The 27,663-nt window shown below is 42.8% G+C and overlaps 2 protein-coding genes and 1 long non-coding RNA gene across 18 annotated transcripts in view; 2 read left to right on the top strand and 1 right to left on the bottom strand.

Moving 5' to 3' along the window:
• Cdkl3 (cyclin dependent kinase like 3) overlaps positions 1–10,796 on the bottom strand; it is a 90,317-nt gene extending 79,521 nt beyond the window's left edge. For 11 of the 16 annotated variants that reach the window (XR_004770856.1, XR_004770855.1, XR_004770858.1 and 8 more), the window contains exons 1-2: positions 9,644–10,796; positions 7,195–7,374 (exon numbers count right to left, since the gene is read on the bottom strand). Coding sequence is in view for 11 of the 16 variants with exons in the window: in XM_035448058.1 (XP_035303949.1) it covers positions 7,195–7,359 (165 nt within the window). In the remaining 5 variants the exon portion in view is untranslated. The other 5 variants (XM_027427567.2, XM_027427572.2, XM_027427570.2 and 2 more) reach the window with 5 other exon arrangements.
• Positions 10,797–10,816: 20 nt separating this feature from the next.
• Ube2b (ubiquitin conjugating enzyme E2 B) lies at positions 10,817–24,334 on the top strand. Its single transcript, XM_027427583.2, has 7 exons — positions 10,817–10,894; positions 11,211–11,279; positions 13,551–13,631; positions 16,291–16,316; positions 18,878–18,967; positions 21,656–21,744; positions 23,069–24,334. Exons 2-7 carry the CDS (start codon positions 11,236–11,238, stop codon positions 23,195–23,197), a joined length of 459 nt encoding a protein of 152 aa, XP_027283384.1. The 5' UTR covers positions 10,817–10,894; positions 11,211–11,235; the 3' UTR covers positions 23,198–24,334.
• A 1,055-nt stretch (positions 24,335–25,389) lies between these two features.
• Positions 25,390–27,663, top strand: LOC113835573. Its single transcript, XR_003487334.2, has 2 exons — positions 25,390–26,150; positions 27,492–27,663. It is a non-coding gene; the product is annotated as an uncharacterized LOC113835573 (long non-coding RNA).

Genomic DNA, 27,663 nt, shown 5'->3' with positions numbered 1-27,663 from the left:
AAACAAACAGTTTCAGATTCTTTCAATAGAAATGTTTCAAGTGATCTGGAACATTCTTAATGTATAAAAATTACTGTAAGCGATTTCTTGCTCTCTGTAGAGAAAGGGGAGACATGTTGGCATCTGATTGGTTATTAAAATAATTTAGGACTAATATGCCACAACGTAATGAGAAATATTATTGCTACCTTTTAATTTGGTTTGTACTTAACACATGAAATTTAAAAGGACTTCATGGGCCACGCATGGTGGCATCAGCCTTTAATGCCAGCACTTTGGAAGACAGAGTTAGATCAATCTCTGAGTTCAATACCAGCCTAGTCTACATAGGGAGTTCCTGGGTAGGCAGAGCTACAGAGACAGACCTGGCCTCAAAACAAACAAACAAAAATCAATCAATAAAATAAAATGGATCTTGTTTTATGTGTGTTATTTTTTAGTTGTTTTCTTACTTTGATTTTCAGAGACAAGGTATTGCTATGTATCCCAGGCTAGACCAGAACTCACAGCCTTTCTGCCTCAGCTTCTGGAGTGCTGGACACTGGGATTAAAGATATAAGTCACCATATTCAATTTGCAGTTGTTTTCTGGAAACTGGACTTGGGGTCTTCTCACATGCTGAGCTGAATATATCTAACCCCTAAGGTCCTTATGTTTTCCAATGAGCATGAATTTTCGATTTTAAAACATTTATGTATGAGTGTTGTGCATGCCTGGCACCCAGAGGTCAGAAGAGGATGACTTCGGGTTCCCTGAAACTGGAGTTAAGGATGGCTGTGAAGCACCATGTGGATGCTGGGAAGCAAACCTGGGTCTTCTGCAAGAGCAAGTGCTCTTAACCACTGAGCCACCTCTCCAGCCCAAGCATAGATTTCAACATCATTAAGCATGTGCTATAAATTTACACAACTTACTCTCTAATTTTGCCTTAAACTGTAGAGAATAAAGCCAGGTGGTTGTGACATACACCTTTAGTCCCAACATTCAGGAGGCAGAGGTAGGCAGATCTCTGTGAGTTCGAGGCCAGCCTGATCTACAAAGTTACACAGAGAAATCCTGACTCGAAAAATCCAAAAAAATAAAACAGAGAATAAACCATAAGTTCTAGGGGTCATTTATTAATTCATTTCATAACCAAAAGAATACAAAAAATATGTTTTAAAAACCTTCAAATATGTGAAATAATTTGTAACCATAGAAACAACATAAATATGCAAATATTTAAGGTATTTTTATTCACTGACTATCCTACTAAACAACAAAACACTCTTTGCCTCAGCTATTTGGGAGGCTGAGTCAGGAAGATAAATCTAAGGCCAGCCTGGGCAACACAGTGAGACCTTCATTTCATACAAACAAAAATTAAATAAGGAATTTTAAAAACAGAACAAAAATCCTTTTTGTACTCATATCAACCATGGTTGAAAATAATTTACAGGAATTGGGAAAATAAGTGCTTGGTATACACACGAGAACCTGAGTTCAATCCTCAGCAACCACAGATAAGCCAGATATAGCAGTGGGCGCCAGTAAATAGCACTGAGTGAGGTTAAGATGGGTGGATGGAGCCGGGCGTTGGTGACGCACACCTTTAATCCCAATACTCGGGAGGCAGAGGCAGGTGGATCGCCGTGAGTGAGAGACCAGCCTGTTCTCCAGAGCGAGTGCCAGGATAGGCTCCAAAGCTACACAGAGAAACCCTGTCTTGAAAAACAAAACAAAACAAAACAAAACAAAAAAAAAACATTCCTATCTCAACTGATGGCTTCACATTCAATGACACATCCAGTTTCAAAAACAGGTAAGAGTGATAAGAGGCAAACACCCAACATGACCTCTGACATCCAGGTACAGGAGCACGTCACATAAACACATACACCAAAGAAATGCTTTTAAATAATCGCCATGTATCAACATAGGAAACAAATGAAGCTTAATATTATAAGTTGCTTATTCTATTTTTCCAACCCATTGTCCTTACCACAATCAATTCTGAAATATTTAACCATTTTTAAATTAACAAAAATATTGGTAAATTTGGATAAAAATGAGAATATTTTCATTATTAGATTCACTAGCAAACTAAAGTTTTTTAAAAATGCTTTTATTCTAGTGGCCCAATGCCAAGTTTTCTACTTTCCTGTGACTAACAGAGATTAAAATCCTTGAAACATGACTGGTAGGAAATTTTGCCAAAATACAATGCCCAGATTCCTTTCCTATTTTTGCTCTCAACTTCTCTGTTTAGCAAGACACCCTGGTGTGGTGCTATAGCAGGGAAAGGACAGTGAATTAAAAGGTGAGGGCCTTCCAACACCACATGAATGGCCCATCTAGGGAAAACCACTGGCTTTCTGTCTGTACACATGAGCAAGCCTGTGCTCACCCCTGGAACTGGAGTTACAGATGGCTGGGAGCCACCATCTGGGTGCTGGGAATCCAAGTCCTCTTCAAGAATAAATGCTCTTAACAGCTGATCCATCTCTCCAGCCCTTAGTCTTTATTTTAAAGGCAAAATAGTGAAGGTAGTAAGGAGCTAACAAAAACAGTAGGGGACTTCTTTTTTAATGTATTTAACTTTTTTTTTCTATTACTAGACAACCTTTCCACAGCTATTCTAACTACTCTGTCGGTAATTTAATCAGATTCTACTATAAAAATTTAGCTAAAGTTGAATTATTTGGGCAATCATTTCAGGTTAAGACTATTAACAAATGCAAGAATCCTCTTATTAGATTATGCTAAACTGTACTCCCAGGACTCCAAAAGCTGAAGCACAATGAGGAAGAGTTTGAGTTCAGCTTGAGCTATACAATGAGTTCCAGGCTAGTCTGGACTATGCAATAAAATTTTGTTTAAAAGGGATCTGGAAGAATGAAATAGCAATTTAAAAGAACTTCCAGAGGACTCTAGTCCTTTTTTGTTTTTTGGTGTTTTTGTTTTTTTCCCAAGACAAGAGTTTCTCTGTGCAGCTTTGGAGCCTGTCCTGGAACTCATTCTGTAGACCAGGCTGGCCTCGAACTCACAGAGATCCACCTGCCTCTGCCTCTCGAGTGCTGGGATTAAAGGTGTGCACCACCAACGCCCGGCCTCTAGTTCTTTTAGATTTATTTTACTATTTTATGTGTATGAGTTTACTTTCATAAATTTCTGTACACCAGATGCATGCCTGGTATCCAGGGAGGACAGAAGAGAAAATCAAATCCCACCACGTGGCTTCTAGGAATAGAAGCCAGGTCCTCTGGAAGAGCAACATTACTCTAACAGCTGAGTCAACTCTCCAGCCCCTAAGGCTCTGGTCCTGAACCCTCACTCACAGCTCTGTAACTCCAGTTCCAGGTAATATGACACCCTCTTCTGGCCTCTGTGGGCACTGCGTCAACATGGTGTAAACACATACAGGTAAAACACCCATACACATAAAATGAAAATCTTTAAGTCAAAAAACATTTTAGCTGGGTGGTGATGGTGCACGCCTTTAATACCAGCACTCAGAAGGCAGAGGCAGGTGAATCTCTGTGAATTCAAAGTCAGTGTGGTCTACAGAGTGAGTTCCAGGACAGTCAGGGCTATTAAACAGTGAAACCTTGTCTTGAAAAACAAAAACAAACAAAAAATTGTATTAAAAGAAGAAAGGCAGGGAGAGAGGGAAGCAGCTGGGACATCCCATACTAAGTCAGTAAGAGTAGTTTAAGTTGTCTTATTAATGGTGTCATAGGCCTTTAATTCTAACATTCATTAGGCAGAGGTTGGCAGATCTAAGTTAGAGGCTAGTCTGTTCTACAAAGGAAGTTCCAGGGCAGCTAGGACTATACAGTGAGACCCTGTCTTAAAAAACAAACAACAAAAGAAATAGTGTCTTAAAATAATTTGCATATACCAGATGGTACCACACAGCATTCAGTAGGCAGATACAGGAAGATCAGTGAGTTTGAGGCCAGCCTGGTCAACATAACAAATCCTTTTTTTTTTTTTTTTTTTTTTTTTGGTTTTCGAAGCAGGTTTTCTCTGTGGCTTTGGAGGCTGTCCTGTAACTAGCTCTTGTAGACCAGGCTGGTCTCAAACTCACAGAGATCCGCCTGTCTGAGTGCTGAGATTAAAGGCATGTGCCACCACTGGCTGGCAACACAGCAAATTCTAAAATATCCAGGGATAAATAGTGAAACCATGTCTCAAATACGAAGTTTTTTGCCTATAGTTATAGCAACAAAACATGTTTTCAAGTTCATCTCCATGGTCACTACTGGTTAGTTTTGTAAGATTATTAAACAGGACTGGAGCTGGTGCTTAGTTGGTGGAGTGCTGTTTAGCATATACAAAGCACTGATCCCTAGCACCACATAAAACTGAGAGCTAGATGGTTCAAAGGGTAAAGGCACTTGCTGTCAAGCCTGACAACCTGAGTTCAATCCTTGAGAACCTTCCAATTTCTGCAAGTTACCCTGTGTCCTCTACATGTGTGCTGTCGATGTGCATGCACACACACACACACACACACACACACACACACACACACACACACACGCACACGCACACGCACACGCATGCACACACACACACAAAAAATAAATGGTAAAATGTAATCTAAAAATGGGGGGGGGGGGGACACAACCCAGGCATGGTGTTATATGTAATCTCAGCACTAGGGAGGTGGAAGCAGAAGGTGCAGAAGATCAAAGACATTATTTCCTAATTTGATTTCTCACTTAAGGTGCACAAATTAGGGCTGGAGAGATGGCTCAGTGGTTAAGAGCACTGACTGTTCTTCCATAGATACTGAGTTCAATTCCCAGCAACCACATGGTGGCTCACAACCATCTGTAATGAGATCTGGTGCCCTCTTCTGGCCTACAGGCATCTAAGCAGGCAGAACACTGTATACATAATAAATAAATCTTAAAAAAAAAAAAAAAAAGAGCACAAATTACTTGACAGTGTTGTTTCATTTCATCAGGCAGGGACTGGTGTCTCAAAAAAATCATCATGTCTTTACTAGCTTTTAATTTTCCTTCATAAGTCTACAAATAGAACAGTTTCAACTGTCCCCAGATGTTAGCATAGTATTCTTTTTAGAAGAAAACTGATTTATATATATAATACAGATAAAAAGAAAGAAAAAACAGTGCAGTGTTGGTGCACACCTTTGATCCCAGCAATCATGAAGCAGAGGTGAGCAGATTTCTGAGTTTGAAGCCAGCCTGGTCTACAGAATGAGTTCCAGGACAGCCGGGGCTATACAGAGAAACCCTGTCTTGAAGAAAAAAAAAAAAAAAGGAAGGAAGAAATGGAAAGAAAATGCTTCTTTTGTACCAAATAAAAATAGGCATGAATAGCTGTACTCTTCATCACATATAAAGTATCTGGACTCCACTGTCAAGGTGAGAACCCTCAAAGCACCTAGATTTCAGCAAAATAGAACATCTGTATTTGGAGGCATTGTTTTCAGTTTCAGTCTCCAGTTTTGGACCTGGTCTCCCAAGGAATGTGCACTATCCACCTCCTCAGTTCTTTGCCCAAGTAAACCTATCTATCACACATGATCTCTTTTGATACTGTTTATAGAAGCCTAATAGTCTTTATTTAAATATTCCTGTCATCTCTAGGTCCACTTTTCCAAAACTGAACTAGTTCTCAAATTTTTTTCCAACTTACACCAACTGCAGCATTCTCTGGACTTCAAGGACATCTCCAGCTCCTTTCCCTATGTCATTTATACTGCTGAATTCTTTAAAAAGGCCTCACGATATTAGTAGGATTCCTGAATTAAATTCTCATCAGACATCTTGAGGTTTCAGTCTTCTAATACACTCCACAGAACACTGCTAGATTAATACTTAACAGATTAATTCTTTACAATTAACTTAAATCTTCACTCTCCATCTCTTAAAAAAATCAGGTTTGTGCTTTTGAGACAGGATGTCATGTATCCCAAGCTGGCTTAGAACTCAAAATATAACAGAGGATGGCAACAGGATGGCATACAATCAGTTTTACGTGGTTCTGGGGACCAAACCCAGGGCCTCATGAAAGACTGGCTAGCAATCTGCCAACCGAACTACTACAAATCAAGCCCCCAAACCAAGTTTTGACTTCCTAGTCTAAAACATTTTTAAATAAACTTCCAATTTTCTAATTCTATACAAGAAAATCATAGACAAGTATCTGTTCTTTTCCTTTTCACTCTTGCTCTGTCTGTTTTAGTCTTTCTGAGTATATGCTGTTCCCACTCCCCCTAACCTGGAACTCATTAATAGCTCTACTTTACCCAAATGCTACACATCCTTCAAGGCCAAGAACATACCACATTTTCTGCAAGAAACCTACCCTGCCAAAAAGAATTTTGTGGTACTTAATATTAACCATTAAAACAAAACAAAAAACCGTGTGGGTATGTGATTATGCATACAAGCCTGCAGGTATCCCTGGAGGCCAGAAAGAGCTGGAGCCCCAGGCAGTTTGAGCCTCTTCCTGTGGGTTCTGGAAATTGCTCTAGTCCTCCACAAGCAATAAGTGCTCTTAACCACAGAGTAAGAGTCACTCTTACTCAGGATTATTTTTATGTACCCTCCTGCCTGGTTATAAGTCATTAAGGAACAAATTTTTACTTCTTTCTAGTCTTACCTTCTTCCACAATCCCTTGTACAAAGCGGATCTCTTTAAGTATTATAGTTGAATAGTTTTGAATGTCTTCGAAATATTATAATTCTGTTATACAGAAGCACATAGATCATTTATCACTAAAAAAATTACAATCTGTAGACAATGAGGATTCCTCTATGCAGGTCTTAGTATATCTGTTAATGGAAATGTTCTTTCATACATTTTATTTTTATTCTATAACAATTTCTCCTTTAATTGCAGCACTCGGGAGGCAGAGACAAAGGCAGGTGGATCTCTGTGAGTTCGAGGCCAGTCTGGTCTAAAGAGTGAGTTCTAGGACAGGATCCAAAACTACACAGTGAAACCCTGTCTTGAAAAATAAACAAACAAACAAACAAACAAGACCCAATTTCTCTCTTGACTTACACAATCAGGGCAAAAGCTGCCTGGTGTTGTGATGTAGCCTGTAAATCTCGGCACTGGAAAAATTAAGTGTTCTAGGCCAGCTTGGGTTTCATAGCAAGATGAGACCCAATGGGAAAAAAAAAAATATATATATATATATATATATAATAAAAAGCAAAAGAAACAAACCTTTAGAAACTTTATTTCTCTCGTTGCAATTTTGTTGACAGATTTTTCTGGTTTCTCATAGAATATCTTAATGGCCACTATCCGCCCAGTATCCTTATGTTTGCATTTCATGACCGTTCCATAACTTCCCTCTCCCACTTTTCCAAGAGTTTCATACATCTCCATTTTCAAGGCTGGCTTCTGCTTCACAGAAATAAAGAAAATGTTAAAAGTTCACACTTTACATTTTCAAGATGGATAACGTATTCAAATAGAAGAACAAAAACTGGGAAAACTGGCTACAGCACAGCCTGTTCATGGGAACTCTTAGGTTGTTAAGAGAAGCTCCAACTTTGACCAGAACACAGGGGTGACCTGCATTTATCTGGCATTTTGGGACTGAGAAATTAAAGGGAGGTCTGGTTCACACTTAATTCAGAAATCTTTATAGAATACGGGACTTAGAATATGAGTTGTCTTTCAGAAAACACCAACGACAACGGAAGCCAGGTTAAAAAGTCCCACTAACAAACTGCGAATCCTTTGAGGTCCACAAAGCGTGGGAACACCCACTTTGGTACTGCAGTCACCCACGCGACCCACCCTCCCCTCAAACCCACAGTCTAAGCAGCCCCGACCGGAGTCGCCTCTCGACCTCGTCCTGAAAGCCGCCACCGCCTCAGCCCATCCTGTAGTCCCGCCTGCCCGGCTCCACTAAGTCCCAGCCGGCTATAGGGAGGCCTCGCCTCCTTTCCTGGCCGACCTCGCGGGCTCTGGGCGGCCCGGTGCCCTGGCAACGGAGTGGGGGCGGGGCCTGGCCGCGTTCGAACCGCAGTACGCAAGATTGGAAATTGCTGTGGTCCCGACCCGGAAGGGAAAGTGACATGAAGCGGAAGCTAGGTGGAAGGGGAAGGGGTGCAGGAGTTTCGCGTGCTTGCAGAATGGGGGAGGCGGTTTCTGCCGCAGATTGGACGCCCTCGTGAGCTCATTCTACGCCGGGAAGAAAGCGTTTTGTGGCCAAGGTGACTTCTGGTCACCTGTTTGTGCCCGGTCCTAAGAGGTTGATTTTCAGTAGAGACAACTGATCCAAGGAAGCCTTGTGACTACAGTTTGCCTACGCTATATTAATATTCCTTACACCTGATTTCGACCTCAGAGTCGACATTGATCCTTAATCATGGGACAAGATGGTTCTTGGGCAAAGGGCACAGCTCAGTGTTAAGCCACAAACTCAGCATTCGCTACTCCCCTGACTCATTTCTAACACCAATTCTTTAAAACTCTAGCTATTCCTTCGTGTTTTCCAACTACTGGTAATCCTTTTTTGCTTTGAGACAGGGTCTATTTTGTAGCCCTGGCTAACCTGGGACTCACCATGTTGACCAGGCTGGCCTTCAACTCCCAAGAGCTCATCTGCCTGCTTTAAGTGCCATGCTTAAAGGTGTGCGTCACCACGTCTGGCCCTAGCAGTCCTTTAAAAAAAGTTTTCTCAGTACATATGAAACACAAAACTTTTTAGGACAGCAAACAATTCACTGGACTGAGTGATATACAAGGACACTTCGGAATGTACATTTAAATAAACCGTAAAGATTTTTAAAGGGCTCCACTTCTAGAGATCCTGATTTAACTGGAATAGTAGTACATGTAGGTCAACGAGATAGATAGCTCAGTAGGAAAAAGCTAAGAAGCCTGACAACTTGGTATCAATCCCTTGGGTCTGCTTGGTGGAAAGAGAACCAACTCTGAGACAAAGGAAGTACATGGAATTTGTCAAAATATTTCATCTTAGCCGGGCGGTGGTGGTGCATGCCTTTAATCCCAACACTTGGGGGGCAGAGGCAGGTGGATGTCTGGGAGTTCGAGACCAGCCTGGTCTATAAGAGCTAGTTCCAGGACAGCCTCCAAAGCCACAGAGAAACCCTGTCTCGGGGAAAAAAAAATTCATCTTGGAAAAATACATTTCTAAGTTATAAATTACTAGAGAAGTTATAAATTACTAGATAAGCGATTGTTGCTTTTTTTTTTAAGAAATAAGAGTCTCAAGAATTTCACTGCATAGAATCCCACACGTTTGCCTTCCTTCTTAACCATGTACAAGAGCAGGATTGGTATGGCTGGATGGCAAATTAATAATTTTAAAAAGGCAAGGCACTTGTTACCCATGCTAGCTACTCAAAGGGGGCTGCAGGCCAGCCTAGGGAACTCAAGGAGACTGTCTCACTGTTTTTCCCAGAGACAGTTTCTCTCCATGCAGTTCAATGTGGCACGGGATTTGCAATCCTCCTGCCACCACCTCTATCATGCTGAGGTTGTGCTCAGCATGTCATACCCGGCTCAATAAATATTTAAAGGGCCGTGTAAGGCCCTGGGGTTCTATCGCACACCTCAAAAAGGAGAAAAGAACACTTAACCTTTAACTTAGTCGCATTGTGAGTGCACAGCAGCGGCTAGGGGGAGTTAGACCTACCTAACAATCCTCAAGGTTACTTTCTTTACGGTGGTGGGGGCGGGGAAGATGAGACGTCCTCAGGCTGCCCAGGGTGGCCACCATTCCACTGTCACTGAGGCTACCTTTAAACTCCTGATCCTTTCCACTACCTGAACGGTGGGATTAGCAGAATGCACCAAGTCATCGGGTTCTCAAGGTTACTTTAAATGAAGAGAAAATTCAGAGTTTGAAGACAGTGGCAAACGTAAACCGTTCCTGGTTTCATGGAAATATAGGCAGGAGTGAAGCGGTGGATTCTCATTCCTTTCCTCCTTCTACAGCTAAGAATTCCGCGTCTACTAAAATGTTCGGTACCGTAGAGTAGCAAACTGGAACTAGAAACGGAGGGTGGGTATTCTGTGACTCGGAAAAGGAGAAGCCTGCAGGGTCAAGGCTTTTGAACTGCTGCACGACCGGGTTCTTCCTGTCCTTTTGCACTCTCCTTGCAATTATTTCAAAACCCATAATGAGTTATCTTAAGACTCAAGAAATACCTCCCACTCATGTCTGCTCGATCTCTCCCCGATCTGAATCATTTTTGAAGGTTTCTTTGACGACCAGCAGCCCATTGATATGCTCTAAAGTCACACCTCCACATTGTGCCTCAAACGCAGGCAGATTCAGATCCCAACTAAGGAAAGTTCTGTGCAGTCTTTAAGGGCTATTCCAGTCTCATCTCCGTATCCCACTAGCACCAACAGGCTACTGGTCCCAGTGACCGAGAGCCCATCTCATCTGCGCCGACCTTAGCATTCAAAGCTGTTTATTGTAAGTCTACGCGACCCTTTCAGTACCTGCTCCACGTACCAGAGTTGCTAAGTCACTTGAAACAGAATTAAATCCAGATTTTTTTTTGTTCCGTTTTAAAGACTTAGAACGCAAGCGGCTCCTTCCACAACGTCTCCTTAGGCAAAGTCCTTATACTTGGGGCCAAAAGAACAAGGTATAACTAGAGGTGTCAAGCCCAGAAACTCAACGACCTGCCTCCTTAGACCCCAAACCAAGAGCGAGTCGACGCTGTCACGTGACCTGTTCTAATGGCGTCACAGGAACACGTGGTTCTAGATACTTCGCTCCCTCCCCCTCAGGGGTGGATTGTTGACAACGCCGCCAGTGGTCACGTGACCTGACGTCATCCCACCTCCTCTCCCTGAAATCTCAGGCTCCGGATGCGTCCGTCTCTCCCCGTCCGGCCGAACCTGAAACTAGCAACGGGGGGAGAGAGTCGAGGTAGCATGTGGCCTCCAGCGGCCTTGACCCTGCGGTGTCCAGCGTGAGCAGGGAGCGGAGTCTGCCCAGCTCCCCACAGGAAGACGGCCCGGAAGACGGCCCCTTGCGCCGGCCGGTGCCGCGCGCGCGCCCGCTCGCCCCGCCCCTTCCCCCCTCCTCCCGCGGTGGTACTGGCGGAGGGCGGAGGGATCTGGAGGCGGCGGAGGGAGACGTCATTGCAGGGTTGTTTGTGCAGTCTCGGCGGCGGCGGCGACCCACAGTGATTCGGCCGCTGCGCCGGGGGGTGGGGGGGCCGAACGGGACTCTTTTCTTTCAGACTGACCGCGGGGCAGCTGCGGAGCATGTCGACCCCGGCCCGTAGGAGGCTCATGCGGGATTTCAAGCGGTAAGGGCCCTCGCCTTAGTCCAATATGACGGCTCCTTCCCGAATCCGTAGGACTGCAGGGCGGGGATCCGGGACCTATTCCCCTGTTGACCCTGAGGGGGTGGACTGTGGGCCTCCGGCATCCGCGGCAGTCCCGGTTTACCGGCGGCTCCCACTCCTCCCTCGCCTGGTACCTCCTTTTGAGTAAAGATGGTTGGTACTACTGCCCCCTGCCCTTCCCCCAAAGAAGTAAGAAGGCCATCGCTGGGCCTAGGTGTCCCCAAGGCCCACCTAGGCCAGCTGTCGCCGCCTCATCTCCTGCCTCTGTGCCCTGCGGCGTCCCCTCCCCAGCCGGTGCGAGTGAGCTCCGCTTGAGGCTGGGGCTTCGCTTGGCAGACCAGTCCAGCTTTGTTAGAGCGCCCCGCGGCCTCCCGTTTGGATTGGGGTTAGGGTGAATATTGCCCCATGTCCCTTCCCTTTCTGCAGTGATGAGGGTGGGGTCTGCTGCGCGAGGGCCGGAGGTGGTTAGCCCATCCCCCGAAACCCGATTCTGCCCCCGCCCACCTGGAAGGACCTTGAGAACTGGCTCGGGAAACCTGGGCCAGGAGATGGTCACTCGTGCTGCCAATGCCTTCTGGAACTGAGATCTGGCTGCCGAATAAAAGCCTATCTATAGCCTCCCTAGCCTGGAAAAATGCCTTCCGTCAGCCTGATGCTAATCTGATACTCCACCTGGGCGTTCTTTTGGAAAATAGTGGTTTGTTGGGAAATACGGGGCTTGGAGGAAGAAAATGACCTTTTCCCTCTTCCAATTGTTTGTCTTTCTTTGGAAACGTACAAGTGCAGAAACTACCTGAAGTCCAGCGTCCAGATAGTCTTGTTTTCTTTTGGGGGCAGACTTGCCGTGATTGAGACAAATCTGTAATATAGAAACTTAGATTTGCCGCTCAGGAAGTAACCTCTTAACTTCGCCATTATAGAGCCCTGTGTGAAGCATTTAGAAGCCATTGTCTTGGACCCTAGACATTATTTAATTCATTTGTTGATGCTTTTGGCCACTTAAAAGTGGGGAGTCAAGCAGTAAGTAGTACTTCCTGTAAACCCTATCAGCGGCCTAATCTGCTTGAGAGTGACCAAACAGTACACTTTTTATGTGGACTTGATTGCCAAGTGTCCTACCATCTGAAAATAACATATTTCATTTGTGTGTGTGTGTGTGTGTGTGTGTGTGTGTGTGTGTGTGTGTGTGTGTGTGTGTGAGAGGGAGAGGTAGAGGTTTTGTTTTTGTTTTTTAATCTGACAGGAAAGGATGCCCTTTTTTGGTGCAAAAGTCACCCAGGGCTTGAAGTCACCTTATTTGATTAGCTCCATGACTGAAACGCAAATAAAACTTCCCAGTTATATCCATTGTTATCTCTTGCTCGTTTTTTTGCAATTCTTTTATTTGATTTTAAGTTGGTAGTTTTCCAAGGATCTTCAGGTTACAAGAATTTGATGATGACGTCTGTTGGAAGCTCTGTGAAGTCCTGGTCTGAGGTAGATTTGGCCTTTGAACAGCTTTTAAAATTGGCTGCTTGGAAAACTAGCAGGAGCTTCCGGCTACTTTAGAAAGCCACTGTCTGAAGCACAGGGCACGAAATAAAACTTGCTTTCTAGTTAAATTGAATGTGGTTTTTAGTCATTTAGAGTATACAGAGATTGACTACAATTCTGTGTTGTGCAGTGTCTGTGGTTAGGACTGGTGATCCTTGCATGGTTGAGGTAGGAAATTTGCAGGTTCTCCCTTTTTCTTTGTTTTTTTGTTTGTTTGTTTTTGTTTTTCAAGACAGGGTTTCTCTATGTAGCTCTGACTGTCCTAGAACCCACTATGTAGGCCAGGCTGGCCTCCAACTCACAAGATATCCACCTGCCTCTGCCTCCTGAGTGATAGTTTTCTAAGGCATATGCCATCACCACCCAGCACAAGTTGCTGGTTGTCTAGCCATATTTTTTACTGCTAAGATTATAACTCTTCAGTGGGTTAAGAGTGCAGTCTGGAAACATGGGTCTTCAAGAGACCACATCTTAAATCTTGTGGTTTGAAGAGGGATGATCTCTTAGCCCTTTGGACTTAGAGATCACTTGTACTATTAATAAGTTTATTAACCTGGTTGATTCATTTAAGTTGTGGTTCATTCTGGCTCCATCGATAACAAGAAAGTCAATCTAGCCAGTCTTTCAGAATAGGTTCAGTAGAATTTGACCTTGGTGACCTTTATGTTAACTCTGAAAATGACCACTCTGGATTTCTAGATTGCAAGAGGACCCACCCGTGGGGGTCAGTGGTGCACCATCTGAAAACAACATCATGCAATGGAACGCAGTTATATTTGGGTGAGTTGAAATAGTTACCGGATGACAGGTGTGTGGGGACTCCGGAAGAAAAGTAAGTATATAAGCACTAAGGAAAGAGACTGAGGGAGAATCTGAAACTCACTGGGTGGGGTGGAGGTGGGTACCACTTCTTTAGAGAAGCTGGCATTGAACCCAGGGCCTCATGTGTGCCTGCTTACTGGTACTCCCGCCAACTTACTGGTAGACCCAACCCCTGAAATATTTCATCGAGTCTGGGACAGTTACATAAAATTAGTTTGCTCCTTGCTGTTACATATAGTTTTATTTGGTTTTCTTTCACTTGAGCCAGGGTGTTCAAATGTTGCCCAGGGTAATTTTGAGCTGGGCTGCAGTGATCCTCTTGTTTAGGCCTTCGAGTAGCAGGGATTGTGGGAGTATGACACTGTACCTGGCTGTCTAGATTATGGTTTTACAGCCACTCCAGGTAACAGATAAAATGAAGGCTTAAAGGCTTTGTGTGAACCTGAGTGGTAGAATGCTTACCTGCCACGCATATGGCCCAGGGTTTGATCCCCAGCACTAAAAAAAGTAAATATTTTAAACTAAATGGAGTGATAAAGGAGAGGAAATCAATTAGCTCATACAAAATGTGCCATGCAAGTAAGTGTGCTCATGCTGTTGGAGATGTACAAAGGCTTGAAACCAAAATACTGAGAACAAGAATATCAGCTAAAAATCATCTATATGCTGAGAGGAAATGTTTCAGAAGTAGTGGTTTACTTTTCGTGATGGTAGGATTGAACTGGTGCACGTTACACATTGTAGGCAAACACTTCATCACCAAGGTACACCAGCCCCTTTAAAAATTTATTTTGAGGTGGACTGTTGGCAAAGGTTGGGGTGCAACCCTTTGATTCAGCAATTGGTGACTAAGGTATCCAAAACAAAAATGCAAAAAGATTTCCATAAATTTCCCAGATTGTCCTTGGGAGTCTCTTGCCTCAATCTCCCCAGTGCTGGGATCACAGGCATGGGCCACCATACTTCATACTTCCTTAAATTCTTGTTTTTTATTATTATTTCTTTGTGTGTGTGTGTGTAACTGTGTGAGTGAGTACACTGTACTCACAGCAGTACAGTGTACACTGTGAATACACTGTACGGTGTACACTGTAACCCACAGCACTCACTGTAAAGATAAGATGGCAACTGTTGGGCCACTTCTCCCCTTCCATCATTGGGTTCCAGGGATAGCATGGCAAGCACTCTTATTTGCTGAACTGTCTTCCTGCATACTCTTTTTTTATTTAAAACTTAATTTTTGATTATGTGTGTCTGTTGTTGTATGGAATTGTGGGAATTTGCCACTGTAGCTGGCTGTGGAATGATTTTGCAGTCAGTCCTGGTAATTGATTAAAAACTAGGGTTGAAGAGGGTGTCACGTACAAGATGGCAGGTGCCCATGAAAGTTGGGCAGGTAGGGGTGGGAGAGTCAGATCTCCTGAAGCTGTAGTTGAAGTTGTGCGCTACCTGATATGGGTGCTGGGAACCAAACTCCTGTAAGAGTTTTAAATACTCTTAATTACTGGGCCATCTTAGAAGAGTCTACATTTAAGCCGGGCGTTGGTGGCGCCCGCCTTTAATCCCCGCTTGGGAGGCAGAGGCAGGTGGATCTTTGTGACTTGGAGGTCAGCCTGGTCTACAGAGCAAGTTCCAGGACAGCCTCCAAAGCAATACAGAGAAACCCTGTCTCGAAAATCCAAAAAAAGAAAGAAAGAATCTACATTTAGAACCTGATGGGAGACTGGGAATGTAGCTCAGTTGGTGGAGTGCTTGCCCAGCTTTCCTGAAGCGTTGGGTTCAGTCATCTGTAATCATACCACTTGGAAGGCTGAAGCAGGAGGATCACAAACTAAAAGCCAACCTGAGCTATTTATTTAGCAAGACCTTATCTCAAGAAAATCCAAATAGTTAAGTATACTACTGGCTTATGTTTATAAGCCCTAGAACGCAGGAATCTGAGGCAGGGGGATTAGTGCAGGGTCAGGCCAGCCTGGGCTATGATACCCAATTTTTTTTCTGTGTGTGTTAAATCATCCCTTTTAAAAATTCTGGCTTGAGATAGGGTCTTGCCAAGTTGCCCAGGCTGACCTCGTACTCACTCACTGGTATGCCCAGAAGGCCTCGAACTTGACATCCTCATGCTTCAGTCTCGTAAGTATCTGGGATAACAAGTGTATGGCACCATACCCACTTGTATACTGTTGTTCTGAGTTTTGGTTTTTCAAGATAGTTTCCTTGTGTGGTCCCGGCTGTCTTGGAACTCTTTCTGTAGACCAGGCTAGCCTCAAACTTAAGACCTACCTGCCTGGGATTAAAGGTGTGTGCCTCAACCACCCAGCTGCACTGTATGTATTCTTTTTACATCGAAATCATAGACAAGTTTGCTGAGTAAAATTATCCTTTAGTGAGGAGAAAAGCTTGAACATTGAAAGTCATTTCTGCTCTATTAGGAAAAAGCTAAGACTATATATTGGCCTACTCAATGGTGTTTGTACAGCTCTCCTGGTAGCTGGATGACTGCAGCCTTTTCTAGTTTCTCAGTTTATCCTTTCCATCCTTGAAGACCAAAAAAAAAAAAAAAAAAAAAAAAAAACAGTAAAAAAATTCTTTTAATCAGAAATCTTCTTGTTTTCAGACCAGAAGGGACACCCTTTGAAGATGGTGAGTAACTCTTAGTTATTTTCTTTATGATATTAAAAGGGTGCTTTTAAATTAGAGATTTGATCACCAACACACCTATTTGAAGTCAGATTTTACTCTTAATGAACTCCATGGATATTAAGCAGGCAAATGAAAATTCATAGTTGACAAGGATCTTTTTTTGCAGATCATCTTGAACACCTCTATCACCAGTTTCCTGTGTAACATGATTTGCATGTAGCGCTATGGGACTAGGTAGTGGGTCTGTGTTAAGAGTAGTTTTATATTTGGGCAGACTAGCAGAAGGTATTCCTGAGGTAATACCAAGAGGGTAATTACAATTTTCTACTGAGTTATCTGCATTGATTACGGTCTTGTGATAAAATTTTTCTTTTTGTCTTTTTTTCCCCCAGTGCTGGGGATCAAACCCAGAGCTTTGTGTATTCCAAACAAGCACTCCACTATGAAGCTCTCCCCGAGTCCTCTGAATCCATAGCTATCAGTAGCTTCACTACTTAGCATGTAGCACCCAAAGCATTCTGTAGTAATTTGCATCTCAAATTGGGTATATATAATAGGAACCAGGAAAATGGAAGACTGGTTCTAATCTGTAATCACAGTTAGGTTTATTAAATTGATTTTAAACAGGTACTTAAAGATTTTCCCTAATTATAGAGGATTTTTAAAAATTAAACAGCTTTGCAATAATTATCAAAATGACTTCAAAATTTGTTAACACATTTGGTAAGAATGTCTGTGAATTATTTGTCAGGGGATAACCTGAAAGTCTACTAAGCAAGTGATACTGTACTTGACTCTGTAATATACTGGTTGAAGAATAATAATGCCAATTTCTGTAGAATAATCTAGATCTATATTTGAGATGGATCTCACTGTAGCCCCTTCTGTTGCCCTGGACTCAGAGAAAACCTCCTGCCTCTGCCTTCTAAGTGCTGGGATTATCCTCTTTAAGTTTTTCGAGGCAGGGTTTTCCTTGTGTGGCTTTGGAGGCTGTCCTGGAACTAACTCTTGTAGACCAGGCTGGTCTTGAACTCACAGAGATCCACCTGCCTCTGCCTCCTGAGTGTTGGGATCAAAGGCGTGCGCCACCACTGCTCAGCTTATCCTCTTTCTTACTAGTTATGTATGCATGTCATCATACTTAATTTCTAAGTAGGTATAAGGAATCCAAGGAAGTACTGAATGACTGTAGCAGGCTTTTTTAGCTATCTCAGGGCTTCTCGGTTGTGTTCAATCCACAAACCCTTCAGGGTGTCTGAGTCCCATTTCAGGAGACTGTGTGACTGACCATCTTGATACCAGTGCTTGTTGACCTTTGCATTGCTGGTATAGAAACAGTCTAAGCTAGATCCATACCTAAGTAGTTTTGCATCTAAGAACAAGTTGAGACCTCCACCCATACTATATACTAAGAGTGGCTGTGTTCTTTGCATATAAAAATGTCTTGGCAACTGTCAGAATTGCTGGAACCATTAAATTTGGATCTCTCAGTCTGCTCTTTAATGTTGTTTGTGATAGCCGGGCGTTGGTGGCGCATGCCTTTAATCCCAGCACTTGGGGGGCAGAGGCAGGTGGATGTCTGTGAGTTCGAGACCAGCCTGGTCTACAAGAGCTAGTTCCAGGACAGCCTCCAAAGCCACAGAGAAACCCTGTCTCGAAAAACCAAAAAAAAAAAAATGTTGTCTGTGATGAAGGGACATGACAAAAGCACTTCTGCAGTTGAGTCAGTTACATCTTGGGCTGCTGACTTTTTCAGGGAACAAATTTACTTGAAAGAATGACTAGCAGACCTAGAGAAGTAGCACCCAGCCCTAAGCTGTCCTTTGCCAGGTGGTAGTCAGCTCTCCTAGAATCCTTTGGCATCCTTTTTTTTTTTTTTTTTTAAGGTTCCCCCACACACACACCTTTTTGATTTTCAGTGTTGTGCATCATACCTCAGGCATGTCAGCTAAGTGCTTTTTCACTAAGCTACCCTAGTCCATTAGTGACTTTTTTTTTTTTTTGCACCCTTCTTTTAAGCTGTAAAAAAAAAAAAAAAAAAAAACTGTCTAGTTCCTTTAAAGTGTGAATTTTTAAAATTTTAGTAGTTAGGGCCTAGTTGCCTTTTAAAAAATATGACAGTCTGGACTGGTGAGATAGCTCAATGGATAAAGGAACTTGCCTCACAAATCCTGACAACCTGTGTTTGACTCCCAGAACTCTGGTAAAGGTGGGAGGAAAGAACTAACTTCAAAACAGAGTTGACCTCTGACCTCCCCCTGGTGTGATGCCCATCTGGACACATAAATCATACACCCCCACTCAGTCAGCCAGCCAAGATATGACTGTTCCCACTCCACACTTCTGTAGTAGCCCATGGAAAGTGCTTGTCCTCCAAGTACTTGCCAGCATCAGTTGTTCACAGTCTAACAGAGAAGTATGTTAGATGTTTTATATGCTAACTCAGAGTTCTCTGGCTAACGTGTGGTTGTGCATAATTTGGTAAGGAATTAAGAATTATTTGATGAAGACGTTTAAAAGTAATGTTTGTCTTACTGTGATTTGGTTTGTTCTCTACCTAGGTACTTTTAAACTAGTAATAGAATTTTCTGAAGAATATCCAAATAAACCACCAACTGTTAGGTTCTTATCCAAAATGTTTCATCCAAATGGTAAGTGACAGCTTCTTAGGTTTTGTCAGTAATGGGATGAGGGCATGGGAGACTTTGTCCCTCCCCTTGGGTGTAACTTATTCTTATAGTTAGGCCTGTCTTCAGATATTACTTCCATACCCGTATTACCTAGAATCCTAACAAGGTTCCATGTGTGAGCTAAATTAATTGTAATAACATCTGAATTAAAAGTAACAGCCGGACATTGGTGGTGCACGCCTTTAATCCCAGCACTTGGGAGGCAGAGGCAGGCAGATCTCTGTGAGTACGAGGCCAGCCTGGTTGCTAGAGCGAGTGCCAGGATAGGCTCCAAAACTACACAAAGAAATCCTGTCTCGAGAAAAAAAAAAGTAATAAACATCATTTGCTTAACAAAAATTTCACCTGAAATTTGGCTTTTATAAACCACACATTCAAGCCAGATGGTGGGCAATCAGGCATTCAAGGCCATTCTCAGCTACTTAGTAACTTCAGAGCCAGCCTGGACTTCATGAGACCCTGTCTCCCAAAATAAAAATAAAGATTTTAGGGTCTTCAAAATGGCTCAGTAGGTAAAGGTACCTTGCCATTAATTCTGATAGCCTGGGTTCAATCCCCGGGACTCCAATGATGGAACCAATTCCTATAGGTAGTCTTCTGACCTCTACACATGTTACTTGAGCACCCAAGTACATGTGTGCTTGCTCAAATAAATAAAAAGCTAAATGATGGGATCATATAGCCAGGCTGGCCTTCATTTTGGTATATATTCAAGGATGACTTTGAACACAGGATCTCCTGGTTTCATCTCTTTGTGCTTATGTACAGATGCCACCACACCCAGTTTATGTGACACTAGGGATCAAACTCCAAGTTTACCCAGTGGGCAAACCCTCTACAGACTGGGCTACATCCTCAATCCTGGGTTGTTTGATTGATAGATACATACAAACATACAAACATAGGGGTATACAATGTGTATACCATTCTACTTGTTCATTTTATTTCTTTCTTTGTATTTATTATTTATTTACTTGGGTTTCTAAGGCAGGGTTTCTCTGTGTAGCCCTGGCTGTCCTGGAACTTGCTTTGTAGATCAGGCTGGTCTTGAACTCAGAATCCACCCGCCTCTGCCTCCCAAGTGCTGGAATTAAAGGCATGAAACACCACATTCAGCCTATTTGTCCATTTTAATTACACAATTCAGTGGAGTTTTGGTGTAGTCAGACACAGTTAAACCATCAAAATGGCCAGTTTCCATTTCTCTTGGGAGGTAACAGTCTAATGTTTTATTATTTAGATATCTTCTGTTTTCCTTTTGATCAATTGATGGCCATTTGGATTCAACTTTCCTTTTGCATTTCAAAACTAGTTCAAAACTTGAATATTTTCAATTGCTTTTTTATTTTCTGGCTTGGGATGTGACATTTGATCCTCGGACAGATGAGAAGTGGCTGACTTCTACTATTCAATTAGTAATACTGAGCACACAGAGAACAAGGTGAGGCCAGGAGGATGGATATGATTGCACAGAGATCAATAATGGGAATAGAAAGAAAAGAAACCCTAGGATGGAGCCCTGAGCAAAGGCTCAAACGCCCACTCTTTAACCCTGTTGCCATGGAGGATATCGTGGTTCTGGGTTTTTCAGTTTGGCAATATTGCCAGAAGTAATGGAGCATGTTTATAAGCCCAACACTTACTTAGAGGTAGAGAGAGGCAGGAGGATCAGAAGCTCATTGCTGTTCTGTGCTCCATAGCATACCTGGGCTACATGAGACTACTAAACAAATGAAGTTCTGTGCATTGGCAATGTCTGTAACATTGGTCTAAGAGGGTACAAAGTATGTCCCAGGTAGTCAAAAGTTTCAGTGCATGTTAACTTCTGCCTTTTTCTTCTACTTGTGTGTGACCAGAGGTTGGGGCATGGAGTATATTACAAGGATGGATTAAAGGTCAGCTGTCAAGTCTTACTGTTAATATTTTGACATAATTTTGCAAATATTTGTTATTTACTTAAAGTGAAAGTACTTACGTGCTTTTTAAAAAAACGAAAATATGGAGCCAGGCAGTGGTGGCGTACACCTTTAATCCCAGCATTTGGGAGGCAGAGGCAGGCAAATCTCTGTGAGTTCGAGACCAGCTTGATATACATAGTTCTAGGACAGCCAGAGCTGCATAGTAAGAACCTGCTACAAACAAAAATCCCTTATTTTCATGAGAAACACAATAGATGGCGTTTATGATGACTACATTAGTAGTGTACCTTGAATGTGTCATCATTTTTTTAAGAGTTGTGTTTGAGACTTAAGAAGAGTGGTGTAGGGGGTGAGGGGGAGGATGGGAGTAAGGGGAGGGAAGGGGAGAAGGGACTTACATGTGAAACAAGCTTGTTCCCTAACTTGAACTAATTAAAAAAAAAAAGAGTGGTGTAGTTTTGTGTTGTGCGAAACAGGCACTCTACCACAGAGCTACAACCTTGAACCCAAAATGGAGTAATTAATATATGTTGTGCTTTGAAAAGTCTCTCCCTGGGACTTCTGAAGTGAGACCAACATGACTTTTCAGAACAAGTTTTCCAGTGAGATGGCAGGGTTTAGTTTACTACCTGACATTCAGAACTGTTACTTGGTCAGGTATTGTGTGCTGACATACTCTCTTAACTAGGTTGTGAGGCAGTGGTAACTAACTTCAGTGTTGTCTTTGCAGTGTATGCTGATGGTAGCATATGTTTAGATATCCTGCAGAATCGATGGAGTCCCACATATGATGTCTCTTCCATCTTAACTTCAATTCAGGTACGTGTGTGTTCAGAAGCATCACAACTTCTCCGCATTCTGTGGGACATGACCAGTCACTTAGAGGAGCAGTCTTAACAACCAAGGAAACAAACTGCCAGCCAGTGCCCTGGAACTAACGCAGCACACAGACAGGAACCCTGGGCTGTTCTGTTAGTTGACATCTAAGGTCTAATCCACAAACTTGTTTCCTCTGGTGGTGGTGTCTATTGTTGCCTAGTCTGTCCCATGGATGACTTTTAACCTCTGATTCTCCTGCCTCTCTTCCGATGCTATAGATACAGTCCTATGTGCCACCATGCCTAGTCACAACCTGTTAGTCATGTGCTACACATTCTCACAGGTCAGACTTACTCATGTCCTCGTAGTATCTTGAGAAGTTAAGATTGCTTAGGGACCTCTAGGAACTGCCCGGTCAAAGAACTGTGACCTCTTTTTTTCACTGAGGAAAGTCTGTAAAGAGGGACAGTAACAGTTTGCCAGTGAGTCTGGAGAGGCTGTTGTGGCTGTGCTGATTTGGGGGGAGCAAAATTTATGTCCGTCTTTGTGAGTCTTTTACTGTTAGTTCGGTTCATCTCTAGATAGAGAATGTCATGATGTTTCATGCTGTGTCGTTGACCCTGTGCATACCTGCTTCCCCATTACCTGTCTGTCCTGCTCACCCTCTGTCTGTCCCATCCCTGTGTGTGGTGTCGCCCCCCCCCCCATAGTCCATTGCTGTTCCCATGTTCCATGTGTTTAAAGGGATATTCCACATAGAATATACCTACATAGAAGAGCAACTGTTGCCCTTAGGTTGCTCATTACTCTTTGCTCATCCCTTCCCGCTCTGGCCAACTTTACTATTTCATTCCCTCCCTGCTGAACATGGATGTTTTATTTATCAAAGGAGCAAGGCTCACCCAACATTATTGCTGTTGGGGGGGGGGGCGGTTTACCTAGCATGCCGGAGACCTGAGCACACCAAAAACATGATAGTAGCAGTAAAAGGTCAATAAAAATAAGCTACTAAGGTATTTACCGGTGTTAGAGCCTAACCAAATTAAGCTATTTGTTTCCTGGTGAGGAAGTTCTTATATTCAAATGAATATTGTTCTTGGCTGATTTCCTTGAAATGGGAGGTCTCAAGGCAACTGGGAATTGTTTTAGAAATTTATGTTCTTTAGCAGCAGAAACCTGTTTCGTGCCACTTCTGAAGGTTTTGAGACCTAAAAGATGACATGGAAACTTCCAAATAATTCTGTCATTTTGAGTAATTTTTTTGTCCTCATCTGAGCCCTATTAATAGACATATAACTGAAAAGCATTTTCTTCTCTCTTTTAGTCTCTGTTGGATGAACCAAATCCAAACAGTCCAGCAAATAGCCAAGCAGCACAGCTTTATCAGGAAAACAAACGGGAGTATGAGAAGAGAGTTTCGGCCATTGTTGAGCAAAGCTGGAATGATTCATAATAGACACCTGGTCTGTTCATCTTTTCATCGTTGTTGTGTATAATTTACCTCCCAGTAGAAAGGCTAGCAAGTTTTAAGTGCCACGGGTTTTAAGGATTCTGCAGAGAAAAAAGAAAAAGTCCTTCAGTTTAGAACCTACAAAAGCTTGTGTATCTTGATTAATGTACTTTTTATTGCATGGTGTGAACTAAGTTATTGCTGCATAAATTTGTAATATATCCTGTTTGTATTTTTTTCCAAGTGTATAATGTTGGTGTGGAGTTTTCATGACAGAATATACACATTTTGTAAATCTGTACTTTTTTCAAATATTGAATGCCTTATTTTTGAATTCTTTAGATTTTTAAATTGGAGAAAAGCACTTAAAGTTTTTTATATATGAATATTACATGTAAAGCTGTTAAAATACATAACTTCAGTGCAAGAGACTTTGTCACTTATTTCCTTATCTGTGCAGGAGGGACTGAGAAGTCTCTAGCTCTCCACCAGTTGAGAGCTTCATTTCCAACTGCAGAAGATCATACTTCTATTTTATCAAGAAAGTCTGCAAATTTGAGTCTAAAACCAATTCTGATCTCCGGCTTTATTTTGAATGTACTTATGTTAGTTCAGTTGAGTAATTATAGACTTACTGGTCTGATTCTGTCCAGCTCTGTATTTGGGCCACTTGTTAACGTGCATTTCTCATGTTAAACTGTACCTATTGTGACTTCACAATTGGCACCTCGGCCACAAGCAGAGCTGATTGACTCTGTTGTGTGGCAGCACCTTCACGGGCTTTTGATTAAGAAGAAAGTAAAACCATCACCATTTACCAAACGCCGTGCCGCAGTATTAGCAATGGCCGGTTGTGTTGGTTTGAGCATGGCAGAGATTTGGAAGGAATCTTGGTGTAACTTGAATATTTGCAAACTACCTTTTAATGCAGCTGCACGCTACCTGTTTATTCTGAAACTGTTGAGCACCAGGGCCTGCCGAGTTGCTTCTCACCTCCTCAGTTGTATACAAGTTGTACTGCATCTTAGTTTACTGGATAGATTTAAAACACAGTATTGTAGAAAGCTAATACAAAGCTATCCTATGCCTTCAAATAGTATAGAAAATGGAAAATATACAAGTAAATTCTGTTGAACCACTTGTGTAGTCTCTCTAGTAGTTGAAACAGCTATTGCAGTGAGCCTGAGTTTCTTGTCATCCATACCAGCCTTCTAGAGATGGGCTCTGGTAGTCCCTTTGTTGGAAAATTGGGTTGCGGAATGACTATGTCTTCTGTTACGAGCAAAGTTTAAAACTGGGATGGATAAGCGCTGGTACCCTTAGAAGTATTACTCCGATGAACTGGAGAGATGGTTCAGTGGTTAATAGTGTGTACTATTTCTACAAGAACCCAAGCTCGTTTTTCTGCATCCACAGCTCACAGGCCCCTGTAACTCCAGCTCCAGGGGGATCCAAAGCTTCTGGCCTCCTCAGACACTAGCACTCACATACACAGACACATAGTTTAAAAAAAAAAAAAATCAAGCTTTTTAAGTAGAACATGGTGGCACATAATCCTCAGGAGCCTGTGGAGGATCATGGGTTTGAGCCTGGTCTATGTAGTGAGTTCCAGGCCAATCAGGGCTACATAGTGAGACCCACAAGTGATGCCTCTATCATTTAGCTCTAAAACATTCTTTCTCTAATGACCCAGACAGTAAATAAGCAATACCTGTGAGGGACTCTCCTATTTAGCTAAACACTGTCTTTGATAACTGTGTCAGCACTGAATTTATTCTTTTTTGGTTTTGGTTTTTTGAGACAGGGTATCTCTGTGTAGCTTTGGAGCTTGTCCTGGAACTTGCTCTGTAGATCAGGCTGGCCTTGAGCTCACAGAGATCCACCTGCCGAGTGCTGGGATCAAAGGCGTATGCCACCATGGCCCAGCTGATAAGTTTTTACCATACAAAATGTTCATTTTTATTCTCTAGATACATTTGTACAGCAAGAAGCTAGAACTGATACTGAGGTAAATTTGCATTAGGGTTTAGATGCACTTGTGATGCAGTTCCTCAGTAATGGCTAGCAGAAAGCAGCCCACTGGTACTTTTCCCAGCAGTGGGTTTTTGGGGTTGGTTGGTTGGTTGGTTGGTTGGTTGGTTGGTTGGTTGGTTGGTTGGTTGGTTGGTTTTTTGAGACAGGGTTTCTCTGTAGCTTTGGAGCCTGTCCTGGCACTCGCTCTGTAGACCAGGCTGGCCTCAAACTCAGAGATTCACCTGTGTCTGCCTCCCAAGTGCTGGTGTGTGCCACCACTGCCCAGCTCACTTCAAGTTTCATTACAAATTAGGGAACTAAGTACACAGAGATGAGGTGTCTCAGGTCAACCAGCTGGACATGAGCTGGCTTTGGAGTAGTCTGACTCTTGGTGAATAATATTCAGGGGAATTTCACTTTTGGAGTAATACTGACAGTTACACAGAGACTATCCATTGGGAAGGTTTTCTTATCATTTTCCATCTTGACACACATAACCCTCATCAAGAAGTCTGGATATAGAAAATTCTTTAGTCTCTATATAAAGGACCAATTTCTCAGTAAACCGTTTTCGCCTTCCAGGAAATACCCTTGAGTCTAGAACTCCATGGGCCTAGCCCCCTTCACAACAAAATGGTTCCATTAATGTAAATAACTTTGAGAACCTGACTGAGAGATGACTCAGCATGTGAAGGTTCAGGACCCCATGGAAGCAGAGAACTGATTCCCATAACTTATGGTCCTCTGACCTCTCACCACAGCTTAGCACATGTGCTCTCATATATGTAAACACAAAATCAATGTAATTTAAGGTCTGAAGACTGATCTAAAATTCATAGGTGGACAGTAATGAAAGCTAAGAGTGATGCTCTGATTACTAATGGTCTGTTTTGTTATTTTCTGGTAGAACTGAGGATTGAACCAAGGTCCTTGTGAGTGCCAGGTAAGCACTATACTGATGAGCATATACCTAGTTCCTATTGCCTAGTCATGGGAATAACACTGGAGGCTGGAGAGATAGCACAGTGTTAATTATGACCACACACTGCTCTTGGCAAGGACTTGAGTTCAGTTCCCAGCACCCACATCAGGTAGCTCACCTCTAACTCCAGGGGACCTGAAGCTTCTGACCCATGGGTGGGCACCAGCACTCACAGATAAAAGATTTAAAAGCACACAGGTAAAATACATGTGGTATGTTTCATGTATATAGCTCACTATTTGGGAGGCCAAGGCAAGAGCTACACAGAGACCCTTCCTCTATAAAGAAACATTTGGGCCCAAATTTTGAGGTACTAGGAGTCAAAAGCCCCAGGCATGCTTGGTAAGTGTTCTGTCAGCGAGCTGTACTACCTAGCCCTGGGGTGCTTTGACGTCTTTCAATTTTCCTAATTTGGGGAGTAGACCGTGTGGTTCACAGTCCTTTCTGTTGTGTCCAGCCATGGGATGTGTCATGGGCTTAATGTGTAAATAGAAATCCAGTAGCCGGAGCTGTAGAGGTTGTGCAGAATTGTCAGGAAAGAGACTTGTGCCAGGATTATGCTTAGTTCCCATCTAGAGAGAAAATGAGCTACTATCCAATAATTTTCTGTCCCAGTGTGTGACAGAGCAAAGATGCCAGAAGTCATGTGATTGAAAGGATTACCCTCTATCCTTTGAGGGAAGAAGAGATAATTGAACGCATGTGTCATTTTTAGTAAATTCACATCGCTACTATAGCTTTGAAGAAAAAAACCTTAGTGAAGTTTTAATGTTTCTTCTGCTCATAGGATGGCTGGGGAATTGCTTTTAGTTGGGTCAAAAAGATGCATGGCCTGTATCCTTTACAAATGTGTGTGTCAGCAGTCCACACACAACTCAACACTAGCTCTAAGCATCCTCCTGGGTGCATAGAAGTTCAGGCCTGGATGAGGAACTTGTCCGTTTATTACGTAACTAACTCTCTGGCCACATGGCACTTATCTGACAGTGACTCGCTGAGAGCAGATAGTCAACCAAGCTTTCTAGAGAATTTACAGAGTGATGATTACAAAACACCACCTCTGGGCTGGGTGTGTGGTTTGGAGGTAGAGCACCTGCTGTAGCAAGTGTAGGGATCTGGGTTTGATCCCCAGTAACCCATACACACCATGCCACTTAGTTCAGATGGAAGTAAGCCCCTAAAATGTGGTTAGGCTGGGAACTTAAAGAGGATGGGAGTCTGTGAACTTGTTAGTCACCATCCTTAGAATCTGAGCACTTTACTGCATCTTAAGCTGCTGGAGTGATGGCATTGCTCTATCAGCAGGACTGTTAGGAGCAAAGGCAACCCCACAGCTGCTGCCCTTCTGAAGCCAGAGGAGAAAGTTGCCCCCTCACAAACAAGATCTTTTGCCAAGAATACCACTGCCCCACCTGAATTGGCACAGTGGCACTCCTAAAGAGTGTCAAATAAAGAGGCTTGATGCTCTGGCTGA

Source organism: Cricetulus griseus, chromosome 7 (assembly GCF_003668045.3).
Source record: "Cricetulus griseus strain 17A/GY chromosome 7, alternate assembly CriGri-PICRH-1.0, whole genome shotgun sequence".
Taxonomy (NCBI): Eukaryota; Metazoa; Chordata; class Mammalia; order Rodentia; family Cricetidae; genus Cricetulus; species Cricetulus griseus.
This window is presented reverse-complemented; position numbering and strand designations above follow the sequence as displayed.